This window comes from Triplophysa rosa, linkage group LG5 (genome assembly GCF_024868665.1).
Source record: "Triplophysa rosa linkage group LG5, Trosa_1v2, whole genome shotgun sequence".
NCBI classification, from domain to species: Eukaryota; Metazoa; Chordata; class Actinopteri; order Cypriniformes; family Nemacheilidae; genus Triplophysa; species Triplophysa rosa.
The window spans coordinates 17,690,040-17,711,372 of NC_079894.1; the positions used below are offsets into that span (position 1 = coordinate 17,690,040).

The 21,333-nt window shown below is 42.7% G+C and overlaps 1 protein-coding gene across 2 annotated transcripts in view; it reads left to right on the forward strand.

The window, feature by feature from the left end:
* Window positions 1-21,333, forward strand: part of pth1r (parathyroid hormone 1 receptor) — a 75,469-nt gene that overhangs the window by 32,552 nt on the left and 21,584 nt on the right. For both annotated transcript variants that reach the window (XM_057334318.1, XM_057334317.1), the window contains exons 2-4: window positions 5,112-5,214; window positions 18,605-18,715; window positions 19,948-20,072. In XM_057334318.1, coding sequence (XP_057190301.1) covers window positions 5,112-5,214; window positions 18,605-18,715; window positions 19,948-20,072 — 339 coding nt within the window. The remainder of the gene's footprint in view (window positions 1-5,111; window positions 5,215-18,604; window positions 18,716-19,947; window positions 20,073-21,333) is intronic.

The window sequence follows — 21,333 nt, forward strand, 5'->3', positions numbered from 1 at the left end:
ATTGTGCATTGTTGCCACTTGCTTTCACAATCGTGGGTCTGTTTAGTGTAATTGTGGAACACCTTGCAGCCAATGACTAATTTCTGTATCTCTGCTGGAGCCACGTTCAATTTAGTATTCTCCGAGTAATGTAAACCAGCTATGAATGGCACCAGGGTAATATATATGTCCGATTGAATTAGCCTGAGGAATGCCAAGGAAGACAAGAAGGGTCAGTGATTGCTTGTTACTCTCTACAGGAAGTCGCAGTTGGCATGTATGAAATGTAGTAGGACTTGTGTGACCCCACAACATACTAGTTACATTCAGCAATCATGCATCTTAACAAGTTGTCCTGTTTTCTTCTGCCGCAACCTCGAAAAAGAATTATGTACAGTAACATGCAGTCTGCGAGTAAAAGTGAACAGGAGCGGGCATGCATTAGCTGTCTGCTTATGTATATTATGTTAACCCAGTTGATCCAGCCTAACCTAGAATCCACCCATCAACTGTTTATGACCCTGTGAGACTAAGGGGCTTCACTAAGCAGCTGGGCCACATGGATATGCGATATAGCGTGCAAAGCTTTGCCTTTTAATCACACACCGTACGTAGTCCAGTTTAACACGGCAATACAGGTGGATGCACTGTATTGCAGTGTGTTATGTTTAAATAGGAATCTAGAAATAGTAAATTACATATTACTTTTTAACGATGTGAATAAAATATTTACTTTACATTTTTGTACTTATTTTTTTGAGGGAAAACAGAAAACGTGTTTTTTTCTTTCTGTGCTGTTTTCTTTGCAAATGAGGTTTATTGTAGAACGTGCTAGATTCACATGTGTTTGTGTGTATTTGTAGTCTCCACGGCGGCAGTAATTGTAGTTGGGCAATGATTTGGAGGGAAATTATGTTTTTATCATCGTGCTGCTGATCTGAATATTTTCATGAATTTTGGTCTCGCTGTCCCGGTGTGAACTACAATCATTGCTAATGTTGGTGATGCCATTGCCATTGCTTGATTTGCACATCTTTGTTTGTAAATTGGTGATAAAACAATACGGATAATATCTGACTATGCATTCTCCTTATTTGCTCTTAAAGGGATAGTTCACCCAAAAATGAAAATTCTGTCATCATTTACTCACCCACATGTCATTTAAACCTGTATGACTTTCTTCTGCGAAACAGAAAATTAGGTGTTTTGAAGAACAACGCCGTTACCTTCTCACTTCTATTGCCAAAACCAAAGCAAGTCAATGGGTGCCACCGTTGCTCGGTTACCAACATTCTTCAAAATATCTTCTTTTGTGTTCTGCAGAAGAAAAAGTCATACAAGTTTATAATGACAAGGCGGTGAGTAAATGATGCCAGAATTTTCACTGTGGGTGAACTATCCCTAAACAATTTGCTTAACACATTTTGGTTAAATGCCCTGTTTGTCTCTGGCACAACCTATGCATAACGTTGCGTCAACGCGAAGCAAATTTATATCCTAGTCCTTCGTCCTCAGCTGTTTGGATTGGATTCTGGAACATTCTATATTGCCCATTCCAGAACAGCAAACAAGTTGTATCTATCCCATGTTTGCTTGTGGCAAAAGCTTGTTCCATTTGTGGTTGTTTACTGTGCGTAGCCCTAAATGTCTTTCCTCTGTACCCCCTTTCAGCCCAAAATATGACTTCCCTTCACCTTTATACTTGAGAGAAGAGAAAATATTGATGGCTAGAATATTACAGTTACACATGCTGCCACTCAATGAGGTCAGATACTTGGGCGTCAGTAATGCGCTTCAGAAATCCACAGCCTGATCTGAATGGGAGGTGGAAAAAAGGTAGTGGAAAAGATGCTGTGAAGGAGCCCATGATGGCCACTAAGCAGACAGTTTTGGTTGACTGTCTAGATTAAATTTGGATGATTCACAGTCATGTGTAGCCTGTTAGTTGAACTTCAGCAGTGAGTGAGCGATTGGTGGAAGTCTCTTAATGGCTTTAAATCTAGCATAGAATGTCTAACCTGTTTACATAAAACCTCAATTCTAAGTAAATGTACAGTCAGATACATAAAGCTATTCCGTAGTCTGTATAGCACAATCTTTTATCTGTAAATCAGCTTTGCTTCCAGCTGGATGACAAATCCTTATTTATCATTCTGTCGAATGCCCTGCTTTACTTAGAAATGTGTCATGAAAGGGAGAAAGTGAAATGTGTTGAACAATGTTTCAAATTGACTTTAGCGATTTTATAGCATATAGAGAATTGTTGATGAACCTGGATTTTCCTGCCATTCTTTGCAACCTGAAGTAACACCTGTGATTATCCTCAATTTTCATTCCTAGTGTGCTATAAGGGTGCGTTGAAATGAGTGTTTGGCTTGGACAGCTCCTGTCTTTCCACAGCCCTGTTGCTTTTGTAACGGGATATCTAGACATCTTTTAATAGATCTCGAGATATCTTGAGATATTCCAGCATTCCTACACAAAGGGTTCCAATTAAATGACTTTTTAATGACATTCCTCTTTTATCTCAGGCCATTTGTTTTTGACAGTCTGTCATATTTCAGGTATAGAAAAGCGTTACGGGCTTCTCCGTTTTCATTATAGTAGAAAAATATCTATCTTTTATAACAGGGATTGGGTCGAGTCCCACTTGTGGGTCGTGCAAAGTCACTTGGCTGTGGTGGTAAATGAGATACAGTATGAGATTAAAAGGGAACATACAGCTATGTGTATTTTTTTCCCAATATTTCCCTTAAAAATATTTTTGATAGATTATACCTGTCTTGGTGGGTCCTGGAATGAAAAAGTATGGGAACCGCTGCTCTATCATACCTTTATTGCCTCTATAAAAATGGCTTTGAAATGCTGGTTCTTATTATCATATCCAAACATGGCATTGCACAGTCGAGTTGAGAGTCACTCAACCTTTTAATCGTGAGAGAAAAAAAGATTATGTTTCATTCATTTTGGCTGGGCCATTTGAGAAAATATTGCATGTTAATTTGATGAAACCCTTCTTGGCTACACAAGAGTGTTGACTATAATGTTTAAGGTGAAGGCTAAATGATTTCCAAAGAAAATCTGTTGAGCTAATGGATAAATTAGAGGAACATTTACCAAATCAATCTAGAAGACCTTTATATAGTATTTTCATGTTTATCCATGAACTATTTGGTCAGCTGTCTTAATAAATCTCACACATACAGTGTAACTCCCAGTAATATCCTTCAGAATTGCCAAATATTAGAAAACGTGCAGGGACTGGGTTTCCATAAAAAAACACATAGTAGGCAGAAGAAAATAAAGAAAATGTCCTCCACTTGTGTTTAACAATTGCATTGTGATGTTGACGTGTACCAAACAATCTCAGTCTGTCATTGGCTAAACCTCTTTAAAAGTGTATGCAAAGAAAATATGCTGAAGTGATGAAACAAACTTTTGTTTTTAACTAATGAAAAATATCTTTGTTCAATGCAAGTCCAGGCCAGCATTTCTGAAATGTTTCTGATAACAGCAGAAGAGATGCCAAATGAAAATTCCCCCTTTAGCATAAATCATTTTTATTAGGGGTGACCAGGCAATTAGCTTACTATGTAGTGTTTATTAAACTTGCTTGGGGGGAGAGAGAGAGAGAGCTTGAAGGATCTCCAAACAAACGCTGACAAAGAGATGCAATTTCAGAGAGCAGAGGATGGAGATCCGCTAGCTGAGTAGATGTTAGAAAAGGGCTCTCTGTTCATTTAGAAACATCAGCAGTGGTGTTTTCTGTTCATGACAAGTAGGCCTACTGGGTAGGGTTAATGTAAAATATTACATTTTTTATTTTGAAATATAAAGGAGATTGTCCATATATAGGCCACTTCAGAAAACGCATACAAGGCTTGTCCAGAAGAACTTCACAGAAGGATTTGCAGGCAGCAGTAGATCTCAATAGCGTGCTCTCATTCCCAACCTCCCAATAGACTCTGCAGCCTTGTTTTCACAAATTACAGTTCGATGTCGCTGCTGAATTTTTGTAGAGAGTTCCAGTAGAGAGGTTATGTACTGTCCAATTACTCAATAAAATAATCTGTAATGACTTGCATTATTATTACTTATTATAATTTTTTTTGTTTTGTTCTTGTGATGTACTGTAGGGCTGTGCGATCTGATGGTTTCAGTCAGGAGAGATTCTGCTATACATTTTACATTGCTTATGGTTGTCAAGCAATGGAACTTGATTCATAAATATGCAATTTAACTAATGCATGATCACAAGTGGCTATTATACAAGTGGCTTTACGGCTTGAAATGTGACTCGTGGGAATTTTAAATGTAGACTATAATTCTTTTGAGCCTTTTGTTTTGAACTTATTATATAATTTGAAGCAGCTGTTCATACATTTATGCCAGATTTTCGTACTTTCAGTTACCCAAAACTCTATAGAGAATAAACCAACTTTAGATATATTTTGATCTCATTGCATTGTTCTTTTTGTCCATCCTGTAAAAGCCTTTTTTTGGAGTAGAACATGTGCTTATGTTGAATAGTTGCAAAAAGTAAAAGGGTTTGGAGTTGGTTTCACAATTGTCTATGGGGTCTATTTATCACCATGCAGTGGAACAAAATTTGTGCTATTGTTATCATTCATAATAAACACAACTAATAGTAACTACACATCTGCTGTGAGCATCTGATCGTATTGATTTGGCTTCATAATTACTGTATGTTGCTTTTTATTTGGTTATTGGATTCATAATTCAGAATATATCAGTATGGCAACTCTCTCTGCGTCTCCTTCATTACATCACAAAGCCTCGATACAACACATGAGAGTCTTTTTATGAAGTCCTATTATTAAATGTCATTCAGGAGATCCAAAAAAAAGAAAAACAGGAAAATGTGCAGCACAGCATAGATGTTGCTCATTTTGCAGTGTGCTATCCTTGTATGAAATGTGATCTGTGCACTGAATTTGCTTAAGATTGTGTTTTCTATTTCTATGTATATAAATGTTTCAAACATTATGTTGGGAATTAATAACTGATCACTAATAACATTTGATACTGTATCTGTAGGTACAAAATGTAGGGTACCAAATATTTGAAAATGAATAAATGTAAATGTAATGTTTGACATTTTATCGTCACAGGTTGATGCTGACGATGTCCTTACAAAAGAGGAGCAAATCAATCTTCTTTTTAACGCCAAGCGGAAATGTGAACGAACGATCAAGTCCAAACATAAAATCCCTGGTGAGTTATAAATATTCTATTTTTTTCAATCTGAAAAGAAAATCCTTACTGCATCCTCACTACTAATCTCACCAGTGCTTTCTGCAACACTGAATAAACATCCACCATCTCTGAGCTCCCAGAGCGCAATTATCTTCACCCTCTGGTCACTGTAGCATCGGTGAAGTGATGTCTTTGATGAGGTGAGAAATTGTCAATATGTGTCTCCATACTGACATGTGCAGGGGTCAGGCCTGAGACGTGAGGGCCTTGACCTCAACTCCTGCGATATTTCAAATCAAGCTTATGCAAAGATGAACTGACATTAAGTTGGAGTTCCTAGCAACAATACATCATGCATTGCAAAGCCAACAGAATCATTAGCCTCTGTAACATTGCACTGACATGTTGTGTTTTTAAACAACAGACAGCTGCCTGTCAGCTTCTTGGTTTCGGAAAACACCAGGAAAAATACTCCCTCTCTCTGTCAGTTAAAGGGGTCATATGCTAAAAAGCTAAAAAGAATATTATAGTTTGTTTTAGATGTAATGCAAGGTGTATACACGATTTAAGGTTCAAAAACGCTGTATTTTACACATACCGGGCATGTTTGTATCTCCTCTTTGCCCCGCCTCTCTGAAACGCGTGGATTTTTTACAAAGCTCATCGCTCTGAAAAGCGAGGTGTGCTATGATTGGCCAGTTAACCAGTGCGTAGTGATTGGTCGAATACTGCAAGCGTGTGACGCAAATGTAACGCCTCTTACCATATTTGGAACATCAGGTTCCAAAGCAATTGTGCTGACAGGTACGCCCACCTTACTTGCGTATACATTTGGGCGGTCTTAGTCAAATCATACCACGAACTGACGTAGATTTGTGGGGGTGTGGTTACACGAGGTGTTTCAGACAGGTCTGGGTGAGCATTTGCTTTTAGATAGAATGCATCTTTTGTTCCGACACTTTAATTTTTGCAATTTTATGTGTCTAATACATGCGTGGGAAACTTATAACACACCAAAGACACAGAAAAACACATATTCGCGCCATATGACCCCTTTAAACTGTTTGGTTTTTGCTGTGCTTTCATGATATTGTTTAGGTTTGAGCAATTTCATGTTTCATGTTTTCACTTGCATACACATTTTTTTGCTAATTGATGTTTTATCTACACATTTTTTTTATGCAGTCACAGATATTACGGTCAAAGAAATTTCCTTACAAGACTGTTTCTTCATAAACATAACTAAATTAATCTGTTTTTGGGCAAATTTATCAGTATCCTTCATGAACATTAGACACAATTTATACAAACTAAACTGTACAGCCAACATTTTCAAATAAAACCAATATAATTTAGTTTCGGCCATTACTGCTCAAATTACACACCCTTGACTGTGATAGTCAGGGTTTCAAGAAAATCAAAATTTCCCACTGTTTCCCAATGATTATGGTGGCATTCTGCGTTCATGCCCTGCACTCATCTCATAAATATGATCATTATAACTAGAATTGCTGCTTTTGAAGAAATCCTAAAATTCATGTTGGATGTTTTGTCCGTACCAAGTAACCCAATGACCTTACAAGCAGTCTGTAGGATTAGTTGGCATTGTGGCATCAAAAAAGGAATTTTTGCTGGATCAAAAATAACTTGCTGCTAAAAGTGTCTAAAAGTTTCCCTGGAAAATAGCATAGCACAGTTCTATGTAATCCCTTTTGGGTCATTTGCCACGTTAAATAGAGATCTGGGAGTACAAGAGTGTGTGAAACGGTTTGATTTTTTTTACGGTGACCTCAGTTTCCTTTCACTGTGGTTGTTTTTTTCCCCTGGCAGATTGATTCAAAAGCGGTTTTAATAACCTTTTTTGGCGGCCTATTGTCATAGCCAGACTGCCGTATTCTCATCATAGGCTTATTTTACTCTTGTTAAGTCACTGTTGTCTCGCAGCATGAAACAGTTAAGTTAAATTGTTTATGTGCGACCAAAGTGAACGTTTAGGAATCTCGTAGCCCAATAGCTTGTTCTCACACAATGAGACTGTGAAAAAGACTTTTCAATTTTAGATTAAACCAATGGATGAAACATACTGTAACAGGCTGCAGAACATTAGTGGGCTTTGAAAATATCCTGTGCAGTACTTTAAGTACTTACTCATGTTTGAGCAAATTTTGGTAAGATAAATATGATATTAGGGCGTTTTCTCAAGGGGTGGGTGATCTATTAAACATTTGTTTCTATTTTTATATATGATAAAATGTATTTATATTTTGATAGATATTAAAGGATGTTAAAGGAAAAGTATAAAATAACTTCACTTTCATTAAATAAAATTACCTTTTTTTCACTCCTTTATATTAAAACCACCTACAGTACACTTACACCTACACTACAACTTTTCATAGATTCAAAAATAGATTAAATTAAAGAAAAAGGTCATAAAAATATGTATATTTTGAACAAGCATACTGTGCCTGACAGTAGAAAATCCATTTTAGATTTTGTCAACACTATTTTCTGTTTGCCTGACAATTCAGTGATGGAGCTGAAAATCAGTTGCAAACCTTCTTGTAGTCAATGCAATGAATGCATTAATTTGTGAGGTGAATACTAGATTTGTCAATATTTTTCATAAATATTTGACATGGTATTTTTGTCTCTTGACAGTGGTGACCCATATTAAGTGAAGGGCAGGGAAAAATAAACATTTTTTTTGGAAAGAATATGGAAGCAGCAAGATGGCACCCAAAAATAAATGAATACTGAATACATCCTAAATAATTCCTACATAAACGTTGGGCCAGTACTCAAGAAGCGGTGCATTGTTTTATTTAGAGTTTAACTTTACCTTTACAAAACAGGATGTAGCGAACGTTCACCCATGGCTGTGTTTATGTAGCAGAAGGTAGAGATGTTCTAAAATAAGTCTTCAGTTAATCCAGCAGCGGTGTGAAAGTTTTATTTGATTAAATTTAGAGGTTTCTGTCTCATATCACAACCCACTGATCTCAATGCATCTGGACGCTGATGCTGAGCAGAACTCTGGCATTCAGTTCAGATGGAGTTAATGTTACCTTGTCTGAGCTCTGTCACAACTAATGCCTCCAGACATCTCTTTAGTGTCACTGCCAAGATGGACAAATGTACGTTTTTCACTCGTACAAAGTCATTTCCAGTCTCTCTTTGACTGCAGACTGCAGATTGTTTTTTTTTTAGAAATGTCTGGTATGATGAGGAACAGACAGGAATAATTTAAATTTACATTCAGTTTCAAAATGTATTTTTTATATATTTTTGTATTTTTTACATTTTGCATTATCAGTGTAATATGATTTGTAATACATATTTTTGTCCCCTTATTGCTTTATTGCATCTATTGTATCTGACATTGATTCCACAAAGAATCCAAAAGGAATTATGCAACACTTGTGTTAAAGAGATCTTTATTGTGTATCAAAACATACGAACATGTTTGGCTTGAGGGTCTTCATCAGGGCATGTGTGCCACAAGTGTTGCTGGATCCCTCTTCATTATTTCCTAGCTGATTTTCCAAGCACCTTCTGAGTGGGTTATTTACATTCCCAGATTTACATTTATCAGATCAATGTCATTCCAGCATGATTTGAAAATGTTTGATTTGGAAAAATAGCATCTAGTGTGTGCACATTGTAATTTAAGTTTGTTCCTGATCTTTTTTTTACAAAAGGCTTTATAAAGAAATCACCTTGAATTCCTAAAAATCTATTCTTAAATTTTCGGAATTGTTCAGAATGTTCATAAATTGCAGCCCATTGTTCACATTGATTCAGATTAGGGATGCACCGAAACGTCTTGGTTACGGATGTAACCTCAATTCCCTGATTGAGGGAATGAGACGTTGTGTCGAACCGACAGATTGGGGTTTGACTTGAGAACCTATCATCTTCCGACTGATTTTGAAAAGGCCAATGAAATTGGCGAATGAAATTTGCATGCCGGACTCCGCCCCGGATATCCGGGTATAAAAGGAAGACAGTGTGCTGCATTCATTCACCTTTTGTGCTGAGGAGCCTGACAGCATGTCTCGACTGCTGCAGCGGGCGGCACGTGTTGTGGCATGAGGACACAACGTCTCGTTCCCTCCATCAGGGAACTGAGGTTACATCCGTAACCAAGACGTTCCCTTTCTGTCGGTCTCTCGACATTGTATCGAACTGACAGATTGGTGTTCCTATGGAAAACGCCACAACGCTGTGCCACGTCACAATCACTGTGAAGCGAGGCTGACTGGCCTGGGTGTGTCAGACGTGAGCACTAGCGCGAAATTGTAACCATCCAGTGGAGAGGTAGGGGGTTCCAGAGCTTTCTTGAAAAAAGTTGGGAAGCCCATGCCACCAGCCGTCACGGGCGGATGCCTTCCTTCTCTAACGGCGAGAAGCCGCCCGGCACCGTAAGGGCCACTGGGGAAGCGCTATTTCCTCGCTGAGGAAACGCACTACGGAGGCCACTTCCTACCGTACGGAGGAATTCAGTGGAGACACCATCATGGTCTCGCCGGCAGGGGAGAACTCATGGGAGGAATGTGCGGACTGTAAGGGAGTACCTCAAGAGGTGGAGGCCCACCTAGGGGAGTTCATGATTTACCAACCTGGGAACCAGACCATGAAAATACGTCAGACGGAACCACCCTGTTGGGGGGTTACTGCGAGTGGAGCACTAGGTCCGGTTAGCGCCATACAGTAGATAACTCAGCTGATACCCGGCCAGGAGGCAGGGCTGCTCCGCCCAAGTGCTTAGTGATGGATGGAATGCCTATTCTTCACCCAGTGGGGGAAGAACGGAGGCGGAATAGCACACTGACCCACCTATGCGGGAGGAAGGTGCTTTCGCAGGCGTACGCTCTACTGGTTGCCGGTCTTACCTGTTGGTACCCTGCAAGACTCGGGCTGACACCGGTTCTACGCGGAGGTTGTAGAACCTCGCGAAGGTATTGGGCGTAGCCCAACCCGCAGCTCTGCAGATGTCTGCCAGAGATGCGCCCTGAGCCAGTGCCCACAAGGAGGCTATACTCCGGGTGGAGTGAGCCCTCACTGCCAGTGGGCACGGGCGATCTTGGGACCGGTACGCCGTCGTGACGGCATCCACGATCCAGTGCATCAATCTCTGTTTGGAGACAGCCCTCCCCTTCTGCTCCTCCAAAACAGACAAAGAGCTGCTAAGAGCTCCTGAAGCTCTGTGTGTGGTCCAAGTAGAGGCGCAGCGCGCGTACTGGACACAACACGGATGGGGTTGGGTCTTCCTCCCCAGTGGGGAGTGCCTGCAAGTTCACCACCTGGTCCCGAAAGGGAGTGGTGGGAACTTTGGGCACGTAGCCAGGCCGTGGTCTCAGGATAACGTGAGAATCTCCAGGCCCGAATTCTAGGCAATCCAGGGACACGGAAAATGCTTGTAGGTCCCCTACCCTCTTGATGGAAGCGAGCACCACCAGGAGAGCCGTCTTCATCGTAAGATGAGAAAGAGCGGCCTCTCCCAGGGGCTAAAAGGGGGGTCTCTGAAGGCCCGCCAGGACCACATCAAGGTCCCAAGAGGGTACAGAGCATGGATGAGGCGGATTCAACCTTCTCACGCCCCTTAGGAACCTAATGACCAGGTCGTGCTGTCCTAGAGACTTACCAGCAACTGGTTCATGATGAGCGGCGATGGCGGCTACATACACTTTCAGTGTGGAAGGGGAGAGATTACTCTCAAATCTCTCCTGAAGGAAGGACAGCACGTTCCCAATCGAGCATCTCCGCGGGTCTTCTGCTCGAGAAGAGCACCAGGATGAGAAGAGGCGCCACTTAAAGGCGTACAGCCGCCTAGTGGCAGGAGCCCTAGCCTGGTTAATGGTCTCAACCACCGCTGGGGGTAGGCCATTCAGGATCTCCTCGTCCCGTCCAGGGACCAGACATGGAGGTTCCAGAGGTCTGGTCTCGGATGCGACAATGTGCCCTTCCCCTGCGAAAGAAGCTCCTTCGTCAGGGGAATCGGCCATGGGGGAGTTGTTGTCAGAAGCATCAGCTCCAAGAACCAAGTCCGGTTGGACCAGTAGGGCGCAACTTGTAACACTTGATGCTCCTCTTCCCTGACCTTGCACAGAACTTGTGCAATGAGGCTCACTGGGGGGAAGGCGTTCTTGCGCTTCTCCCGTGGCCAGCTGTGTGCTAGGGCATCCGTGCCTAGGGGGGACTCGGACAGGGAGTACCATAGCGGGCAATGGGTGGTGTTCAGGGCAACGAACAGGTCCACCTGTGCCTGCCCGAACTGTGCCCAAATGAGCTGGACTGCTTGGGGGTGGAGTCGCCACTCTCCGCGAGGTTTCGACTGATGAGAGAGCGCGTCGGCTGTCTGGTTCATGTCGCCCGGGATGTGTGTGGCTTGCAGGGACTTCGTCACCTGTTGTCTCCACCGGAGGAGGCGTCAGGCGAGTTGTGTTAAATGTCGTGACCGAATGCCACCCTGATGGTTGATATATGCCAGGACAGTTGTGCTGTCTGACCGGACCAGCATGTGCTTGTCCTGCACGAGAGCTTTCAGCCTCTTCAGTGCAAGTAGCACCGCCAACAACTCTAGGCAGTTGATATGCAAATGCAGGCGGGGGCCCGTCCATCGCCCGACACTGCGTGCCCGTTGCACACTGCACCCCAACCCTGCAGGGAGGCGTCCGTCATCACCACGACGTGCTTTGACACCTGCCCAAGGGGGACCCCTGTCCGCAAAAGGTCATTGAAGACCAGGGGGTTAGGGTGCGTCGGCAGAGAGGCGTGATGACCATACTCCTGCTGCCGGTGTGCCACGCTCTCCAGGGAACCCGACTCTGTAGCCAGTGCTGAAGCGGTCTCGTGCATCAACCCGAGGGGGGCCACCCCCACCGAGGATACCATGTGCCCCAGGAGCCTCTGAAATAGTTTCAGGGGGACCGCTGGCTGCTTGAAAAGGTTCAAGCAGTTCAGCACTGACTGTGCGCGCTCGGTAGTCAGTCGCGCTGTCATGGAGACAGAGTCGAGTTCCATGCCGAGAAAACAGATGCTCTGCATGGGGGAGAGCTTGCTCTTTTCCCGGTTGACCTGTAGCCCCAAACGATCTAGGTGCCGGAGCACCAGGTCCCTGTGTGTACACAACAGATCTCGCGAGTGTGCCAAGATAAGCCAGTCGTCGAGATAGTTTAGTACCTGCACACCTCTCTCCCTGAGGGGAGCGAGGGTGGCTTCCACGACCGGGACAGACCGAAGGGGAGGACCCTGTACTGATATGCCGTCCCTCGAAAGCGAACCGCAGGAACGGTCGATGACGAGGGAGAATCGAGACATGAAAGTATGCGTCCTTCAGGTCGATTGCCATGAACCAATCCTGACATCTGATAGACGCCAGGATGCGCTTCTGCGTGAGCATCCTGAACGGCAGCTTGTGTAGGTGCCTGTTCAGGGTACGCAGATCTAGGATAGGGCGCAACCCCCCGCCTTTCTCTGGGACGATGAAGTACGGGCTGTAAAACCCGCTGAACATCTCGGCTGGATGGACGGGCTCGATCGCTCCCTTCGCCAGAAGGGTGGCGACCTCGGCCCAAAGCATGGGAGCGTCCTTGCCTCTGACTGAGGTGAAGAGGATGCCCCGAAACTTGGGCGGGCGTCTGGCAAATTGGATTGCGTAGCCGAGACGGATCGTATTCCATAGCCACCGTGACGGTTTGGGAAGCTCTAGTCAGGCTCCCAGGGACCGAGACAGGGGGACTAGGGATACGATCTGCTTCATCGTCCCCCCGGAGGGTTGTTCGTTGGCTGTCAGTGCGGATCCCTCTCCGTGGGGAAGCCCCCGGGGAGGAGATCGGCTCTGCTGACTTACCTGCCCGGCGATGCTGCAGCTCAACGCACCGTTGGACTGAGAGTGCTGAGGGCTGCTGAGTATGCCTGACATTGCGTCTCGCCGTGACGCAATGTTGAGTTGCTGAACACCGTCGTGCAGAGGGTGAGAGCGGCTGTGAAAAACACCCAGAGAGAGAGGAAACACTTTTTGTGAGAAAGTGGGTGCTAGGCCCCCGGAGAGGCCCAGCAGGTGTTGAGACGGGGCAGGGACCTACCCGATCCGACCGACCAGCGATGAAGTGGCTGGGTTCGGGCCCGATGGTGTCCTCGATCTCCCTGGGGTCTTCCCGTCAGGGCCGCTTCTGCTTCCGCGGCGGCTGCTGACGGGGCGGCGGTCTCCTCTTCGACGTCCTCTTCCGAGGGGCCACCGGTGGAAGAGGACCGGGGCTGCTGGGGAGCAGACACCGCACGAAATCTTGACGGCCGGAAGGTGGCGGGGCAGGATGTGTCTAATAGCCTCCGTCTGCTTCTTTACTGCCGAGAACTGCTGGCAGAAGTCCTCGACAGTATCACCAAACAGCCCCCCTTGCGAGATGGGGGCGTCGAGAAAGCGGACTTTCTCGGCGTCACGCATCTGCACCAGGTTCAGCCAGAGATGTCTCTCCTGGACCACGAGTGTGGACATCGCCCGACCCAGGGCCCACGCGGTCACCTTGGTCGCCCGTAGGGCGAGGTCAGTGGCCGTGCGGAGTTCCTGCATGAGCCCCGGGTCGGTCTTATCCTCGTGGAGCTCTTTCAACGCCTTGGCCTGCAGGACTGGCAGGATGGCCATGGCGTAGAGAGAGGAGGCAGCTTGGCCCGCAGCAGTGTAAGCCTTCGACACCAGAGATGCGGAAAACTTACACGCCTTGGATGGGAGTCTAGTTCGACCTCTCCAGGTGGCCGCCGTCTGCGGGCACAGATGCACCGCGACGGCATGCTCCACCTGGGGAATGTCGACATAGCCCCTAGCCGCCCCACCATCGAGGGAAGTAAGGGCGACAGAACTAGTTTGACGTGCACTCGCCGAGAAAGGGGCGTTCCAGGTCTTACTAAGTTCCTCATGCACCTCCGGGAAATACGGTACTGGGGCCGGGCGCGGCTTGGAGCCGCGCTCAGACCCGAGATACCACGTATCCAGCCGGCCCGGGCAAGCATGGCTGACATCTCGACATCCGCTTCTTCCTGGGCTCGACCCCCGAGGGAGAGAGCTCCGAGGAATCGTCGGGGTGCCAGTAAGTCACCTTCCGATGCTGCAAGGGACATCTCCGATGCCAGTAAGTCACCCTCCGATGCTGCAAGGGACATCTCATCATCATCACGCACCGTTTCCGAATGCGTGGCTGAGGAACAAGACGGGGTGGGACCGCCTCCTGGGGAATGGTCAGACGAGCGGGACGGGGCGCGAGCGGTCCACGAGCCTGTGGCTGACGGATTGATGCTCACGGTAATCCCCATATCACCCCCGCTGCTCCCCATAGCAGATGGTAGGGCCATAGCCGCTGCCGTCACTGAACGGGAAGCAGACGAGGTAGTGGCTGGGTCCATAAAGAACACAGCCACCCGTGATCGCAACGTCTGGATCGCCATCTGCCCACAGTACAGGCAGGACGTATCCACGAAGGCTGCCTCAGCGTGCCGAACACCCAAACACCTGGGGCAGACATCGTGTCCGTCCCCCTCCTCGATGAGTGTGTTGCACTCACAAGAACAGCGGGACATGCCGCTCTGGAGGAATTTGCTCTTTTAGATAAAAAAGGAAAAACTCAAACACCTCTGGAACTGCCGAGATGTCCAGGGGAAGTCGCTGCAGGAAGGGACAATCCGCTGCACCACGTCATAGAAAAATCCAGCAGTAAGTTCCTACATTATCAAATCTATTCATAGCATATGCTGTGATGTTATTTGTGCAGAATCTTTGGTGCAATTTTCTACTATCAGGTCTTTGCCGTGGGCCCTTGTGTTGTGGGGCGAGTGAGTCAGATGTGACTAGTATATACCTGGTGACGCCACACTGTTTCCGGTGGCTGTTTTCTGACCCCTTTTGGAAGGGTGCACACGTCTTTCTGATCACAGAACAGCAGAAGAAATTCAGGCTGTAGAATGTCTTTTTTCTGTTTGTTTCTAGGTGCATATCAGAATGTCACCAGACATGTTTTAGTGGTTGCAGTTCTTGTACGGTATTTGGGTCAATGACATGACACTTATTTTTTGTGTTTCTTTTGTTTAAAAAAATTATTGAAACTATTCTCTTCAAGAACAGGCTTTACTATTTTATTTTTTATATATTTTATCTGGGGCTTGTGTGTAACTGGTGTACTGTTCTGAGATAAGTTTTTTTTAAACTATTTTATCCTTCCTATTTACATGGTATCATTTATTATGAATACTTTTATAGTATGTTTACATTGAAACATAAATATATATGGGTAATGGAAGCTAAGAAATAACTGTTATGGCAAATCGCTTTAACAGAACCTAACATTTTAGTCACTTAACCATAAATTATAGATTTTTAAAATAATTAAAAAAAAGCATTTTTTAAATTCATCATCTTGGATATATTTGTCATTGACCTATTTTTATGTATCTTTGTACATTCTGAGATTTCTGATTCTCATTTTTCTTTAGCTACTGCAGTCGATTTTCTCTTTCATGTGTGGTCATTTGAGGAAGGTCACATCTGCGTCTCTCCCTGAACGTTCTCAAAAGCAAATTCCTGCAGCAGGGTTTATCATATGATCTGTCAACCTCTGTACTGATCTTACGCAGCGCATTTCCTGCATCGGAGGTCTAAGAAGTCTGAGCTCCTCGTCACTCGTCTTTCTCTTCCTCACGGTCAAAGCATCGCTCATTGTCTGTTGTTATGTGAAGTATTGCCAAGGATATTTCTGGCCCTATTGCAGTACATTTATGTCATAATGCATTATTCCAATTTCCCATAGAAACAGCATTTTCAAAAATAAAACGGCCGCCTGCCTCATCCCTTGCTGAGTGAGGAAAGACATGTAGCTTGATTCACCGGCCTTGTGTTTTTGGCCTCCGCCTTGCACCTCGCCCCTTTCCAATCCTTTGAGAGACCACCCTTCATGTTTTCACCCTTGTCGTTTTTGTGGCACCTTCAGTCCACTATTATTAGACCATTGGATCTCTCGTGTGTATTTGAGACTGTTTGTTCAGCAAATAGTTATCCGAGTCGGTTTAGCTATTCTAGTCTGGGCTGTAGGTGGTGGAGCCTAACCTCAAGTCAAGGCTAGGACTCAGTGCTCGCCGTACTGCAAAGCTCTTTTATTTGTTATTATTGCACGTTTGTGCTTCGGTTAAGACCAAGTCTCCGTGGCGGGACATGAACAAGGTTCTTATTGAGAGATACGCTGAGGTTTCAGCCTGGGTCGTGAGAGAAGGGATGTGGCTTCCACGAGCCCTGAGTCTCTGTGCCTTGTGTGTGAAAATAGCCTGACACTCAAACTTTGCGGTCTGGGTGTAAAATAAAATATAAAGGCTTTCTTATATATCGAAACCCCTCCACAATTCAGGCCTGGCATCGTGAATCTCATGTTGGAGGCGGGCTGGTAGATAAATATTTTTTTCAAAAACCCCAAATGACATCATCAATAGCCACAACCTCTGATACGATTATATCGTGCATCCTCATAACCTTGGAATTTGGGGAAATATATATGCGACGTTTCTGTGCAGAGTTATATTTGAGAGCAGCGGGGTATGGGAGGTGGTCTGCGGGTTAATCTTCTGTATTTAAAGCCAAAACCTCCACATTTGGCCATTGTTATTTTGGAAATGTGAAACACACACGCAGTACTCCCATCCTGCAAAACAGGCCTGTTTTCAGAAACTCCCCTTTAATTAGATTCAACAAAAGTGACAAGCTGGTCTCCAGGCATATAAAATGTGCTCCATCATATCCTTTGATTTTCCCTTTGCAAATCTTTAATTACAGGCATAGGAAAATAATGGATCTGCAGTAAAGCCATACGCTGTTGAGTTTTATCCTTAACTAGTTATTTGCGGCAAGTTGGGGGCAGCTGGTTTCAATAACAGCGAGTAGAAGCAAACCCAAAAATGTTTGCTTTGCCAAGAAACTGTGGAAAAAAGGGCACTTCTGCCTTCATCAGAGGTCCGGGTCCTGCACTAGTACGCTTATATTCAAAGGCCTTTACAAAGAATTGAAATGTTTTAGCATCAAACATTCAAAGTCTTTAGTCAAGCTTTTGGCAGTGAAATACAAGTCCAGATAGTTTGTCAAAAATAGTCATTTGGAATATTCATGAACTGAGTCTAATATCGTGGGTGGTCTGAAATACATCTAGACCTCTGCTTTATTTTTAAAGAACTGACTGACGTGAACCACTGTTGCTACTTGAAGAATGAAAGCCGCGTTGGCCTGTTTTGTCAGTACATGAAACAAGAAAAATACATTTTGAGTTGCTGTTTAAGACATTGATAGACATTCTATGGTTTATAAAATCTTGTATTTCTAGCAGGTGTAGAAATAAAAAAAAATACACCAATAGGTGGAGAGATGAGGTTAATGTCTATAATTCTACAAAACATTTACAGTTAACCTTACCGTGGTAACTGAGGGTTACCTCTAATTTGTAAACCCACATTTCTGTGCACTTTTCTTTTCAGATTTTCTGCACTGATTGTGGGGTTTTCTCTTGGGCTTATTTGTTTTGCAATATTGTGTTTTGAATACTGTATGTGGACTTCTCTAAAATAAAGCCCTTTTTAATAAGGCTGCTGACATGGCTGGAGTATTTTTCTCTACATGATTTTAAACATTTTTCAAAAGTACTGTTTATTCCTTGATGTGTGAAGGAAATATTTCTTTGTCTGGTTATTTGTATCTTGGTAGATCTGGTTCCCTAATGTAATTTCACGAAACCTCATTAAAGCACAAAAAATGTATTAAGACCGTATCAAACTACAACTAAAGTGTACATGTAAAGCACACCTAGAGGATTTAAATACAACATTACGTTTATCACTTTTATTGAGATATTTTTGGAAGGTAAATGTAGTTGTTAAATGAATATAAAGTGTATATAAAACACATTTTTGGTCCTACTGTGCATGGTTAAAAACCGTCTTACATATGATATGTACTGTAAATTGTTCTGCGTCTGTAACAGCTTACTTTTTTGGATGATTTTACAATTACTTTTTGTACCATTCTTTGTCTCCATTCTGCTCACTTTAAAAGCTTTTCCTGTTGATTCATAGCCAAACTAACATGACTAGGCCAAGATGACAATTCAAAAGCACACCACAGTTCACGATTACAGTGTTTGCCACTCTCTGTTCTGTCAGAGTACATTCACCAGCTTCAGTAATAGAAAGCGTGGCCATTGGCGTTCACAAAGAGCAAAAAGAAATGTCTGTAAGTGTTGGGGATGCTGCTGTCAAGCTTCTTCTGTCCTCTGGGTCTGTCATCAGATTATAGTGAGGTTATTCTTGTATTGCTGCAGTGGGAGGGTTGTTCTGGGAGACTTGAGTTCACTTTTCTAAATGTCAGTCCTGCTTCATATCGTAGAGGGTTACTGCCTACCGGAGTGGGACGGCATCGTCTGCTGGCCCGAGGGAGCTCCTGGAAGAACGGTGTCCACTTCGTGCCCGGTGTACATCTATGACTTCAACCACAAAGGTGAGACCACAGGCGCTGGTTAAATGACACATGCCTGCAGCACACAACTCTCTCTCGACAGTACTGGATGACCTTCAGAGCTGAAAGCCGGAATTTGTTTTGCGGGCAGAATCTCTCTGATTCTCTCCTCTCACATCATGGTTTTTATTTATAGTATATTAAGCTGCAGAAAAAAAATAGACCATTCCAAATTTTCATTTAATCAGCATTTCTGGATGTATTGTGGATGTAAGCCCATGATATTTGTGTTAATGTTTTAATAGATATTAATGTTAGTATTATTTTATATTATGTATAAAATATTATGTTATATATTAAATCAATATATTACATTTTAATATACAGTATGAATATAATTTTGACACAAAATTGAAAAAATCTAACTTTGTGTATGATACACCTTATATTTTTATGGTTTAATCGAACTTGGTGGGCATTAAAAGTAAATATTGTACAAATGAAGAGTTTGGTTCCAAAATGAGATAAGTCAAAAATCATGTTTTTTATTGTGCATTCCAATTAATATCAATCAAACTGCAGTTGGTTTGTTTAAGCCACAATAACTCAAAAATACAGCTAACTAACACAATAAAACATGATAACATAATAAAAAACTTGATTTTTGAAAAATGTTAAAACCAGAGTTATCTCATTTTGGAACCAAACTCTTCAAATACACCCCCCGGACAATATACAGTATATTGTAGTTCATATATTTTTTAAACAATTTCATAGTCAATTCAGAGCAGATATTACATTTTTATGATATCAAATGGCTATATAAATATTTATATGCCATAATATATGCCTGGGCTAAATATTTATATTTATATGTATTGCCATATACTGTAATTTAGTCCCACCATCCAAACATTTCAATGCAAAAATAGCATGTGGTATCACCGCACCTTCCATTAAAAGTAACAAGCTTTGTAACACAATGGATTCCTAAATGAAACAGTGTTTACTTACAATTAATTACACAAGCTGGAGACCTGAATGTGACAGAAAAACACTAATTGGACGTCTTAGTCAAACCCACCTTATTACTTCATTCCTTAAATCAGTATATTTTTCTGTAAGTGTATCTCTGATGAATGCTAACATCAGCAAACACTGTTAATTCTATAGGCTCTCTATTCTGTCAATTTGATCATTTGTCAATGTATGAATGTACACTGTACAATGTATGAAGTGAAGAAACATTAAAATGTGTTTATGATGTTTTTCAGGACATGCCTACCGTCAGTGTGACACCAATGGCTCTTGGGAGCTGGCTGCTAGTAACAACAGGACCTGGGCTAATTACAGCGAGTGTGCCAAATTCCTTGCACATTACAACCAGAACCAAGAGAGGGTAAGACCTCTGACCTTCAACCTGCTTACTGTCTTCTGTAGTTGCTCTTAGTCACCAAACTCTCAAATCCATTTCCACAACCGTTTCAGGCATGCAATATTATTTAAAGTAGATCAATTGTGAGTCAGACCACTTTGTGTGAACAGCGTTCATCTGTCATTGTGTGTCCAAACAGGATTTGATGACTCGTGTCCCATGGCGGTTACGGTCAATATTTAATCTTAGCTTTAGTTTGATCGATTAAACATTTTGAACTGTGATTCATATCCTTTCTGTCATGAGAACATGTCACAACCTCTTACTGGTACTGGAACTGTAAATACATCTGGATCTTTCTCTTCCGTTTATTTACAGAATATAATTGCGATAATTGACACTAATTTTAAAACAAACCTGCTTTTTAGGAAATCTATTTTAGGTACTTTCCATGACCAGTCATTTTATAAACATCAGAAGGAGAAATCCTGCTGACTGACAAAACGTGTGCTTTGGGTTGGATTTTAATATAAGTGTAAAAGTTAAAGATTAGATTTGACACTTGTAGTGTGTCCAAAGATTAAATGTATCCAAACCCTTTTCTGGTCTTTACTTTTTTATTTGTTTGCTTTTGCAAGCTGTTGTAAATAAAACAGAAACTAAATTACAACAGGCTGGAACTCGGGTCACCCACGTTTTGTTTGACTACTATTGATGCCAAGATTAAAGTCTTAGTTTGTTTAGTTTTGTTTAGGTTCGCTTCTCATCTGTGGGCTGTTCGTTTTGGTGTAGATGGGCAGAAATAGTCAACTGAGCTGTGGGCAGAACTATTTACCATTTAGATGAGGAATGCACATACATTACAGGGTATCCTTAGAAACTCCATTGAGTGCGCCTTTGAAGTCAGAGTAGAATATAATCAATAAAATCAGCAGAATCAAACTTGTTTTTATAATGGAAAGCTGCCATTTCCTTTTTACATGATGGGTACAAGATTTGAACCCGTATGGTTTCCTAGAAGCTTCAGAAAACACTGATTTGTTCATTGTGTAAACATGAATTAAACACTAATTTCTAGACGTTCACGTTGTTATGGCACCTTGTAATGTTTGCATATCAGTTTGCAAACCAATTTAATTTGCATGTGTTTAAAAGGTTGATTAAGATGACAATTTTACATTTGAATCAGATTAAACATTTACATTTAGTCATTTAGCAGACACTTTTATCCAAAACGACTTACAGAGAGTTCAGGGAGCAATAAGCGATGTCATACAGGAGCAAT